The sequence below is a fragment of the Agelaius phoeniceus genome, chromosome 36 (assembly GCF_051311805.1).
Source record: "Agelaius phoeniceus isolate bAgePho1 chromosome 36, bAgePho1.hap1, whole genome shotgun sequence".
In the NCBI taxonomy this organism is placed as follows: Eukaryota; Metazoa; Chordata; class Aves; order Passeriformes; family Icteridae; genus Agelaius; species Agelaius phoeniceus.
In genome coordinates, this window is record NC_135300.1 from 1,160,227 (window position 1) to 1,172,751 (window position 12,525).

The following is a 12,525-nucleotide window of genomic DNA, read 5'->3' on the forward strand; positions in this document are numbered from 1 at the left end:
GACACCCCCCCCAAAGTGTCCCCAAGGCCATTGTCCCCTCCTGACCAGGTTGGGGACATTCCTGGGGGTCAGCAGGACAGGTGACACAGGTGACACCCCCCCAGATGTCCCCAAGGCCATTGTCCCCTCCTGACCAGGTTGGGGACATCCCTGAGGGTCAGCAGGATGGGTGACAAAGGTGACACAGGTGACACCCCCCCCAAAGTGTCCCCAAGGCCATTGTCCCCTCCTGACCAGGTTGGCCACGTTCTCGGGGGTCAGCAGGACAGGTGACACAGGTGACACCCCCCCCAAAGTGTCCCCAAGGCCATTGTCCCCTCCTGACCAGGTTGGCCACGTTCTCGGGGGTCAGCAGCGGCTGCAGGAACTCGGCCGTGATGTCGGTGTCCGAGGGGACGGTGACCGCTCCGGCCACTTTGGCCACGGCCACCGCCGGCGCCTCCAGGTCCTTGTCCTCGTCATCCTCGCCCAGGGGTGGCTCTGAGGGGGACACGGGAGGGTCCCTGAGTGTCCCCACGAGGCCACCGGGACCTTCTGATGGCCACCATGGGAGAGGTGACAATGATGCCACCACAGCTTGAGGGCGGCGTCAGGGCTGTCCTGGGGACATGTCCAGAACCCCCTGATGACCACCATGGCCACCAGAACCCACCCTGAACCCTGATGGCCACCACCACCACGGGGGAGGTGACAATGGCACCACCATGGGGGAGGTGACAATGATGCCACCACAAGCAAGGTGACAATGATGTCACCAATGTCCCACTCACCGATCTTCATCTTCTTGAGGGCTCAGCCTGGGGCCATGTCCAGAACCCTCTGATGGCCACCACAGCCACCAGAACCCACCCTGAACCCTGATGGTCACCACCACCACCATGGGGAGGTGACAATGGCACCACCGTGGGGGAGGTGACACCAATGCCACCAATGTCCCACTCACCGATCTTCATCTTCTTGAGGGCTCAGCCTGGGGCCATGTCCAGAACCCTCTGATGGCCACCATGGCCACCAGAACCCACCCTGAACCCTGATGGCCACCACCACCATGGGGAGGTGACACTGGTGTCACTCACCGATCTTCATCTTCTTGAGGGCGGCGTCGGGCTCGTCCTGGGGCCATTTCTGATGGCCACCACCACCCACCCTGAACCCTGATGGCCACCACGGCCATCACCACCCATCCCTGATGGCCACCACCACCTACTCTGACCCTGATGGCCACCATGGCCACCACCACCCAACCCTGAACCCTGATGGCCACCATGGCCACCACCACCCATCCCTGATGGCCACCACCACCCAACCCTGAACCCACCACACCTGACACCACCACGGGGAGGTGACACCGATGCCACCACGGGTTCTCACCGATCTTCATCTTCTTGAGGGCGGCGTCGGGCTCGTCCTGGGGCCATTTCTGATGGCCACCATCGCCCAACCCTGAACCTTGATGGCCACCATGGCCACCACCACCCACCCTGAACCCTGATGGCCACCACCACCACCATGGGGAGGTGACAATGGCACCACCATGGGGGAGGTGACACCAATGCCACCAATGTCACACTCACCAATCTTCATCTTCTTGAGGGCTCATCTTGGGGCCATGTCCAGAACCCCCTGATGGCCACCATGGCCACCACCACCCAACCCTGATGGCCACCACCACCCAACCCTGAACCCACCACACCTGATACCACCACGGGGAGGTGACAGTGATGCCACCATGGGTTCTCACCGATCTTCATCTTCTTGAGGGCGGCGTCGGGCTCATTGCGGGGCCATTTCTGATGGCCACCACCACCCAACCCTGAGCCCTGATGGCCACCATGGCCACCACCACACCTGATACCACCACGGGGAGGTGACAGTGATGCCACCACGGGTTCTCACCGATCTTCATCTTCTTGAGAGCTCATCCCGGGGCCATTCCTGACGGCCACCACCACCCAACCCTGAACCCTGATGGCCACCATGGCCACCACCACCCATCCCTGATGGCCACCACCACCCAACCCTGAACCCACCACAGCTGACACCACCACGGGGAGGTGACACCGATGCCACCACGGGTTCTCACCGATCTTCATCTTCTTGAGGGCGGCGTCGGGCTCGTCCTGGGGCCATTTCTGATGGCCACCACCACCCAACCCTGAGCCCTGATGGCCACCATGGCCACCACCACACCTGACACCACCATGGGGAGGTGACACTGGTGTCACTCACCGATCTTCATCTTCTTGAGGGCGGCGTCGGGCTCGTCGCGGGGCCGCTTGCGGGCCTCGCGGGGGCTGGGCATGCTGCGGGCGATCTCGGCCTGCGGCGTGCCCAGGTCCACCAGCAGCGTGGTGATCTGCGGCTGGAAGTCGCCCGAGGACGGGTGGCGCAGCACGCTCAGCAGGTGCAGCTTCAGGTTCTTGCGCACGCTGCTCACCTGGGACTTGGCCAGCGTGGGAGGCAGGTTGGCTACGGGGAGAGGGGACGGGTTAGGGACAGCTGGGGACAGCTGGGGACACCTGGGGACAGCTGGGGACATCTGGGGACAGCTGGGAACAGCTGGGGACACCTGGGGACACCTGGGGACAGCTGGGGACAGCTGGGGACAGCTGGGCCAGTGTGGGAGGCAGGTTGGGTATGGGGAGAGGGGATGGGTTAGGGACACCTGGGGACACCTGGGGACAGCTGGGGACACCTGGGGACAGCTGGGACTTGGCCAGCGTGGGAGGCAGGTTGGGTATGGGGAGATGGGACGGGTTAGAGACACCTGGGGACAGCTGGGGACACCTGGGGACAGCTGGGCCAGTGTGGGAGGCAGGTTGGCTACGGGGAGAGGGGACGGGTCAAAGACAGCTGGGGACAGCTGGAGACACCTGGGGCTTGGCCAACATTGGAGGCAGGTTGGGTATGGGGGACAGGGATGGGGTTGGGGACACCTGGGGACAGCTGGGGACACCTTGAAGATGTCACCATGGAGGCCTGGATGACCTCGGCCATGAACATGGGGACACAAAGGGGACACCAAGGGACACCAGGGGACACCAGGGGACACCGGGGACGTTACCATGGAGGGTCTCATAGGCCTGGATGACCTCGGCCATGAACATGGGGACACCAAGGGGACACCAGGGGACACTGGGGACGTTACCATGGAGGGTCTCGTAGGCCTGGATGACCTCGGCCATGAACATGGGGACACAAAGGGGACACCAGGGGACACCAGGGGACACCGGGGACGTTACCGTGGAGGGTCTCGTAGGCCTGGATGACCTCGGCCATGAACATGGGGTGACCAGGGGACACCAGGGGACACCAGGGGACACTGGGGACGTTACCATGGAGGGTCTCGTAGGCCTGGATGACCTCGGCCATGAACATGGGGACACCAGGGGACACTGGGGGACACCGGGGACGTTACCGTGGAGGGTCTCGTAGGCCTGGATGACCTCGGCCATGAACATGGGGACACCAGGGGACACCAGGGGACACTGGGGACGTTACCATGGAGGGTCTCGTAGGCCTGGATGACCTCGGCCATGAACATGGGGACACAAAGGGGACACCAAGGGGACACTGGGGACAGGAGGGGACATCAAGGGACACCAAGGGACACCGGGGACGTTACCATGGAGGGTCTCGTAGGCCTGGATGACCTCGGCCATGAACATGGGCCGCTGGCGGGCGATGGTGGCCAGCGAGCCCAGCGCCGCCGTCAGGTTGATGCTGGAGATGGCCGGGTGCACCATGAACTTGAGCAGCTGCTCCAGCGCCGCCTTGCCCTCCTCCCACAGCACGTCTGGGGACAGCGGCGTCACCCGCGGGTCAGGGGTCACCGGGGTCACCGACCCGCGGGGAGGTCACCGGGGTCATCGGGGTCACCGACCCACAAGGAGGTCACCAACCCATGAGGAGGTCACCAGGGTCACCCACAAGGAGGTCACCGATCCATGGAGGGGTCACCGGGGTCCCAGTCAGGGGGGTCAGTGGGGTCCCCAACTCAAGGGGTCGGTGGGGTCTCCTCTCCAAGGGTCAGTGGGGTCACCCCACCCCAAAGCGCCCTCACTGACTGTACCTGACGATGGGGTGACCCCAATGCTGATCCCAATCCCATTCCCAATCCCAAATCCCGACCCCAAACCCAAACCCCAAACCCCAATCCCATGACTCACTGTACTTGATGACGGGATGGTCCCAATCCCATTCCTGACCCCAAACCCCACTCACTGTATTTGATGACAGGGTGATCCCAAACCCCAAACCCAAAGCCCAAACCCCAACCCCAAACCCTGACCCCAAACCCTGTGACTCACTGTACTTGATGATGGGGTGGCTCCACTCCCATTCCCAATCCCACATCCCACATCCCAAACCCCAAACCCAAACCCCACTCACTGTACTTGATGACGGGGTGGTCCCAAACCCATTCCTGACCCCAATCCCCAAATCCCAAACCCCAATCCCAAACCCCGTCACTCACTGTACTTGATGACGGGGTGATCCCAAACCCATTCCTGACCCCAAACCCCAAACCCCAGTCCCATGACTCACTGTACTTGATGATGGGGTGGTCCCATTCCCATTCCTGACCCCAAATCCCAAACCCCAAACCCCAGACCCTAATCCCAAACCCCGTCACTCACTGTACTTGATGACAGGGTGATCCCAAACCCCAATCCCCAAACCCCAAACCCCAATCCCAAACCCCGTGACTCACTGTACTTGATGACGGGGTGATCCCAATCCCCAAACCCCAAACCCCAATCCCAAACCCAAACCCCAAACCCCACTCACTGTACTTGATGACGGGGTGATCCCAAACCCCAAACCCCAAACCCCAAACCCCAAACCCCAATCCCATGACTCACTGTACTTGATGACGGGGTGATCCCAATCCCCAAACCCCAAACCCCAAACCCCAATCCCATGACTCACTGTACTTGATGACGGGGTGGTCCCAAACCCCAAAGCCCAAACCCCAAACCCCAAACCCCAAACCCCAACCCCAAACCCCGTCACTCACTGTACTTGATGACGGGGTGGTCCCAAACCCCAAACTCCAAACCCCAAACCCCAATCCCCAAATCCCAAACCCCAATCCCATCACTCACTGTACTTGATGACAGGGTGATCCCAAACCCATTCCTGACCCCAAACCCCAAACCCAAACCCCAAACCCCAAACCCCAATCCCAAACCCCAGTCCCATGACACACTGTACTTGATGATGGGGTGATCCCAATCCCCAAACCCAAACCCCAGACCCCAAACCCCGTCACTCACTGTACTTGATGACGGGGTGGTCGCGCGGGATGCGCTCCAGGCTGACGTCGTTCTCGTGCCTCTTGGGCACGTCGGAGTCGGCCGTGCGCGGCGACAGCGTCACGATCAGCCCCTCCACGAACTTGATGGCGTGCGTGCGGACGCCGTCGTTGTCCGAGTCCAGCAGCAGGATGATGTCGCTGGCCATGGAGGACATCATCTCCCAGCAGGCCTCCTGCAGCTCGCTGATCACCTTGGACTTCACCATCCACTGATCCCCCCAAAAAAAACCCCACAAAAAAAATTTGGGGAAAAAAAAAAAAAATTGTTATTTTTGTGGGTAATTACGGTAATTGCGTTGGGAGTAGTGGAAATTTTAAGGGGATTTTTATTGGTGATTACGGTAATCATGGTAATTGTATTGGGTCTTAAAGACTTTTTTTAATATGTAATTAATGATGGTGATTGATATCAAATTTTACTCTAATTGGTATTGACCTAAAGTGATTTCTATGAGTAACTACAGTAATCGCGTTGGGCGTCATGGAAATTGTGAGGGGATTTTTACAGGTAATTATGGTAATTGTACTGGGTATCAAAGACTTTTTTATGAGTAATTATAGTGATTGATATCAAATATTAGAGCAATTTTTATCTGTAATTACAATAATTGGTATTGATTATTGTAATGGAAAGTAAAGGGTGACTTATATGGGTAATTATGGTAATCGCATTGAGGGTCATGGAAATTGTGAGGGAGTTTTTATTGGTAATTACTGTAATTGTGTTGGATATTGAAGACTTTTTAAGGTGTAATTATGGTGATTGATATAATTTTTATCTGTAATTACACTAATTGGTACTGACTTAAGGTGATTTTTATGGTTAATCATGGTAATCGCATTGAGGGTCATGGAAATGGTAATGGCATTTTTACAGGTAATTATGGTAATTGTATTGGGTATCAAAGACATTTTTTTAATATGTAATTAATGATGGTGATTGATATCAAATATTAAAGCAACTTTTATCTGTAATTACAATACCTGGTATCAATTTAAGGTGATTTTTATGGGTAATTACAATAATTGTACTGGATATTAAAGACTTTTTTTAATATGTAATTAATGCTGGTGTTTGCTATCAAAAATCCAAGCAATTTGGAGCAATCGAAGCCTCACCTGCAGGGCCACCTTGTAGAGCTGGGTCATGGTCAGGATGGCCTTTTTGACCACGTTGACGTTCTCATCCTTGAGCAGCATGTTCAGGTTGGCCACCAGCTTCAGCAGCAGCTCGATGTCCCTCTTGCTGGGGACAGCAAAAAAAATTGGGTTTATTTGGTTTTATGCCCACAGAAATGGGCAAAAATTCCAACCAAAACGGGCCAAAAATTCCCAAGAAAACGGCCCAAAAATTCCCGACAAATCGGCACAAAATTCCTACCAAAATGGACCAAAAATTCCCAACAAAATGGCCCCAAAATTCCCACCAGAACAGCCTTAAAATGGCCTTGAAACAGCCCAAAAATTCCCACCAAAATGGCCCAAAATACCCATGGAAATTGCCCCAAATTTCCTGCAGAACAGCCAAAAAATTCCCACCAAAATGGTCCAAAATTCCTATGGAAATGGCCAAAAAATGCCACCAAAATGGCCCAAAATTCCCATGGAAATGGCCCAAAAATTGCCACCAAAATGGCCCAAAAATTCCCAAGAAAATAGCTCAAAAATTCCCACCAGAACAGCCTCAAAATGGCCTTGAAACAGCCCAAAAATTCCCAACAAAATGGCCCAAAATTCCCACAGAAATGGCCCAAAAACTCCCAAGGAAATGGCCAAAAATACCCATGGAAACTGACAAACAATTCCCATCAAAATGGCCCAAAATTCCCACAGAAACGGCCCAAAAATTCCCACCAAAATGGCTCAAAATTCGCACCAAAAGGACCCAAAAATTTGCAACAAAGTGACCCAAAATTCCCACAGAAATGGCCCAAAAATTCCCAACAAAATGGCTCCAAAATTCCACCAAAATAGCCCAAAAATTCCCACCAAAATAGCCCAAAAATTCCCACCAAAATGGTCCCAAAATTCCACCAAAATAGCCCAAAAATTCCCACCAAAATAGCCCAAAAATTCCCATAGAAACGGCTCCAAATTCCCATGGAAATGGCCCAAAATTTCCACCAAAACAGCCCAAAAATTCCCACCAAAATGGCCCAAAAATTCCCTCCAAAAGAACCCCAAAATTCCCACCAAACCAGCCCCAAAATGGCCCCCAAAAGGCCCCAAAATCGCCGTTTTTTTGCCCCAAATCTCACCAGGCCTCCTCGATGAATCCCACCACGAATTTCCGCACCTCGATGGATTTGTCGGCCTGGAAGGCGATGATTTCCTGGGGGGGGAAACATGGGGGTCAGAGCGGGCTGGGGGCGCCCCAAATTCCCCCAAATTCACCCCAAAATCATCACAAACCAATCCCCAATTGCCCCAAATCCACCCCAATCCTGGATCCATCCCAAATTCCCACAGATTCTCCCCAAATCCATCCCGAAATTCCCCCCAAATCCATCCCAAATTCACCCCAAACACATCCTCAAATTCACCCAAATTCCCCCAAATTCACCCCAAATTTCCCCCAAACCAATCCCGAATTCCCCCAAATCAATCCCAAACACATCCCCGGTTCTTAAATCCATCCCAAATTCCCCCAAGTTCAACCCAAATCTGCCCCAAATTCACCCCAAATCTGCCCCAAATTCACCCCAAACACGTCCCCAAATTCTCCCCCAAATTCACCCCAAATTCACCCCAAACCAGCCCCAAATTCACCACAAACACATCCCCAAATTCACCCCAAATTCAACACAAACCAATCCCCAATTCCCCCAAATCCACCCCAATCCTGGATCCATCCCAAATTCCCCCAGATTCACCCCAAATCCATCCCAAATTCACCCAAAACACACCCAAATTCACCCCAAACCTGCCCCAAATTCACCCCAAACCAATCCCCAATTGCCCCAAGTCCACCCCAATCCTGGATCCATCCCAAATTCCCCCAGATTCAACCCAAATCCATCCCCAAATTCCCCCCAAATCCATCCCAAATTCACCCCAAACCTGCCCCAAATTCACCCCTAAACCCATCCCTAAATTTGGTCAAACTCCCCCCAAATCCATCCCAAATTCACCCCAAACACATTCCCAAATTCACCCAAATTCCCCCCAAATTCACCCCCAAATTCACCCCAAACCAATCCCCAATTCCCCCAAATTCTCCCCCAAATTCACCCCAAACCTGCCCCAAATTCACCCCCCAAATCCACCCCAAAATTTGGTCAAATTCCCCCCAAATCCATCCCAAATTCACCCCAAACCCATCCCAAATTCACCTCAAACCTGTCCCCAGTTCCCCCAAATCCATCCCAAATTCCCTCAAATCCCCCCAAATTCCCGCACCCATCCCAAATTCCCCCAAATCCCCCCAAATTTTCCAGCTCCACCCTGATTTTGCTCACATCCAGGAAGTTGTCCAGGAGCGTGGGGTCCTTGTTGATGATCAGCTCCTGCACCTGGGGACAGGTGGGGACAGGTGGGGACATTGTGGGGACATTGTGGGGACAGAGCCACCTCCTCCTAAATCCCAATTTCCCACCCCAAATCCCAATTTTCCCCCCCAAATCACAATTTCCCCCCTAAATCCCAATTTTTCCCCCCAAAAAATCCCAATTTCCCCTCCCAAAATCTCAATTTTCCTCCCCAAAATCCCCTTTCCTCTCCCCAAAATCCCATTTTTTCCCCCAAATCACAATCCCCCCCCAAAATCTCATTTTTTATATACAAAAATTCAATTTTCCCCCCAAAATCCCATTTTCCCCCCCAAATCCCAATTTTTACCCATTTTCCTCTCAAAAATCCCCTTTCCTCCCCCCAAAATCCCAATTTCCCCCCCACCAAAATCCCATTTTTTATATTAAAAAATTCCATTTTTTCCCCCCAAAATCCCATTTTTTCCCCCAAAATCCCATTTTTACCCCCCCAAAATCCCCTTTCCTCCCTGCAAATGTCCCTTTTCCCCCCTTTTTCCCCCTTTTTCCCCATTTTTTCCCCATTTTTCCCCAATCTCACCTGTTTTAAGATGCTGATTTTCCCCTCGTTCCCGATCAGCGCCGCCTGGTTCAGCAGATCCACCACCTGCAAATGGAATTTTTCTCCTTTTTTTCTCCTTTTTTCCCCATTTTTCCCATTTTTTACCCATTCCCAGGTGCTCCTCCCATCCCTCCCATCCCCATTTTTCCCATTTTTCCCATTTTCTGCCTTTTTCCCCTGAGTATTTCTGGTTTTTTTTCCATTTTTATCCCATTTTCCCCCCCAATTTTCCTGGGTTTTCCCCCATTTTCCCCCCATTTTTTCAGATTTTCCCCCATTTTCCTGGATTTTACCTAATTTTCCCCCTTTTTCCCTCATTTTCCCCCATTTTCCTGGGTTTTACTCAATTTTTCCCATTTTTATCCCATTTTCCCCACAGTTTTCCTGGGTTTTACCCCATTTTTCCCCTTTTTCCTATTTTTACCCAATTTTTACCCATTTTCCCCCCACTTTTCCCCTTTTTCCCCAATTTTTCCCTTTATTTCCTCCCACTTTTCCCCCTTTTCCCCAATTTTTCCCTTTCCCCCCCATTTTCCTGGGTTTTACCCCATTTTGCCCATTTTTACCCAAATTTTTCCCATTTTTTCCCATTTTTTATCCCATTTTTTGCCCCATTTCTCACCCGTTCCCAGGTGCTCCTCCTGTCTCTCCCATGCCCATTTTTCCTGGTTTTTTTTCACGTTTTTCCCCATTTTTTCTGATTTGTCCCATTTTCCCCATTTTTCGCCCATTTTTTCCCTGGTTTTTCCCTGTTTTTTCCAATTTTTTTTCCCCCATTTTTCCTGTTTTTCACCCCATTTTTTCCCTGTTTTTTCCCGTTTTTTGCCCCATTTTTCCCTGGTTTTCCCCCCATTTTTTGCCCCATTTGCCCATTTTTTGCCCCATTTTTCCCATTTTTCCCCATTTTTTCCCGTTTTCCCCGGTTTTTGCCCCGTTTCTCACCCGTTCCGAGGTGCTCCTCCCGTCGCTCCCGGGCTCCTCCTCGCTGGGCCCCTCCTGAGCCCCGGCCATGGCCCCGGAAATGGGACCCCAGACCCAAATGGGACCCTGGGGGGAGAGAGAGACCCCATAGAGACCCCAAAACAGAACCCATAGAGACCCCATAGAGACCCCAGACCCAAATGGGGCCCTGGGGGGAGAGAGAGACCCCATAGAGACCCCATAGAGACCCCATAGAGACCCCAGACCCAAATGGGGCCCTGGGGAGACCCCAGACCCAAATGGGACCCTGGGGAGAGAGAGAGACCCCATAGAGACCCCATAGAGACCCCAGACCCAAAACAGAACCCATAGAGACCCCATAGAGACCCCAGACCCAAATGGGACCCTGGGGAGAGAGAGACCCCATAGAGACCCCAGAGAGACCCCATAGAGACCCCAGACCCAAAACAGAACCCATAGAGACCCCAGACCCCATAGAGACCCCATAGAGACCCCACACCCAAATGGGACCCTGGGGAGAAAAGGATCCTATAGAGAGAGACCCCAGACCCAAAACAGACACCATAGAGACCCCATAGACAGAGACCCAATGGAGACCCCAGACCCAAAACGGACCCTATAGAGAGAGACCCCAGAGAAACCCCAGACCCAAAATGGAATCTATGGAGAGAGACCCCAGACCCAAAAGGAACCCTATAGAGACCCCACAAAGACCTGATAAGAGACCCTATAAAGAGAGACCCCATATAGACCCCAGACCCAAAAGAGACCCTACAGAGACCCTACAGAGACCCCTGACCCCACAGAGACCCCAGACCCAATGCGGCCCCTATAGAGATAAACCCTATAGAGACCCCAGACCCCATAGAGACCCCAGACCCCACAGAGACCCTACAGAGACCCCAGACCCAATGCGGCCCCTATAGAGACAAACCCTATAGAGACCCCAGACCCCATAGAGACCCTACAGAGACCCCAGACCCCACAGCCCCCCCCATATCCCCCCCTCTATCAATCCCCACCCCCCCCATCCTCGCTCTCTCTCCTCCCTCCCAGAGCCCCCGCGGCTCCTGCGGCCCCCGAGCCCCCTCCCCACCCCCATGGACCCCTCCCCACCCCTTATCGATCCCCTATTTCCCCCCCTTATCGATCGTTATCGATCCCTTATCGGTTTCCCCCCCCCTCCCTCACCGCTCCCGCGCTCTCCGCGTCTCCCCCCGCGCGCCGCTGACGTCACCAGCGCGCGCCGCGAAGAAAGGGGGCGTGGCTTCATCGACTGGCTCCGCCCCTTCCTCTACGTCACGGGGGGAAGTGAGCGCGGGATCGATGTGGGGAAGGGGGGGAACCCCAAAATATCAGGGAACAACCCCCCCCCCCCCCCAAAAAATAAACCAATCCCACAGGCTCCAAAATAGCGGAACCACCCCAAAAACCTTCCCATATCCCTGAGACCCCCCCAAAAACACCGAGACCACCTAAAACACTTCCCATGTCCCCTGAGACCACCCCCCAAAATGCCGAGACCCCCCAAAAGTATCGGGACCACCCCTATAAACCTCCCCACAGACCCTGAGACCCCCCCCAAAATATCGGGACCCCCCCCCAAAAACCCTCCCATATCCCCTGAGACCCCCCACCCCAAAATCCCTCCCATAGACCCTGAGACCCCTCCCAAATACCGGGACCACCCCAAAATATCGGGACCCCACCCCAAAATCCCCCCCCACCGACTCTGAGACCCCCCCCAAAATACCGAGATCCCCTGTATCCCCCCCCCCCCGCTCTCCCCGAACATGGTACGGCCCAAGCCACGCCCCGTTTGAAGCCTCGTCCAATCAGCGCAGCCTCTTCCTCTGGCCACGCCCCCCCGCGCGAGGCGCAGGCAGCGAGGTGCGAAGGGGGGGGGAGGAAGTCCTGGGACCCCCCAAAATTGAGACCCCTCCCCAAAATTTGGGACCCCCCTCCTCAAAATTAGGACCCCCACCCTAAATTGGGTCCGCACCCCAAAATTGGGACCCCCCACCCCAAAATCTGCGTCCCCAAAAAGCCCCCAAGGCCTGGGACCGCCCCAATTCCAGGGCCTGGGAATGGCCCCAAAATGGGGACCCCGCCCCAAAATGGGGACCTCACCTCAAAATTGAGACCCCACCTCAAAATTGGGACCCCACCCCAAA

The 12,525-nt window shown here is 54.4% G+C and overlaps 1 protein-coding gene across 1 annotated transcript in view; it reads right to left on the reverse strand.

The window, feature by feature from the left end:
- Window positions 1–11,661, reverse strand: part of SYMPK (symplekin scaffold protein) — a gene marked incomplete at its 3' end in the record, with an annotated part of 31,636 nt that extends 19,975 nt beyond the window's left edge. The window contains exons 1-11 of the mRNA XM_077192885.1: window positions 11,543–11,661; window positions 10,607–10,637; window positions 10,352–10,454; window positions 9,389–9,454; window positions 8,779–8,832; window positions 7,579–7,652; window positions 6,440–6,566; window positions 5,280–5,529; window positions 3,626–3,796; window positions 2,230–2,469; window positions 326–480 (exon numbers count right to left, since the gene is read on the reverse strand). Coding sequence (XP_077049000.1) covers window positions 326–480; window positions 2,230–2,469; window positions 3,626–3,796; window positions 5,280–5,529; window positions 6,440–6,566; window positions 7,579–7,652; window positions 8,779–8,832; window positions 9,389–9,454; window positions 10,352–10,454; window positions 10,607–10,637; window positions 11,543–11,624 — 1,353 coding nt within the window. The remainder of the gene's footprint in view (window positions 1–325; window positions 481–2,229; window positions 2,470–3,625; window positions 3,797–5,279; window positions 5,530–6,439; window positions 6,567–7,578; window positions 7,653–8,778; window positions 8,833–9,388; window positions 9,455–10,351; window positions 10,455–10,606; window positions 10,638–11,542) is intronic.
- Window positions 11,662–12,525: the final 864 nt, after the last annotated feature.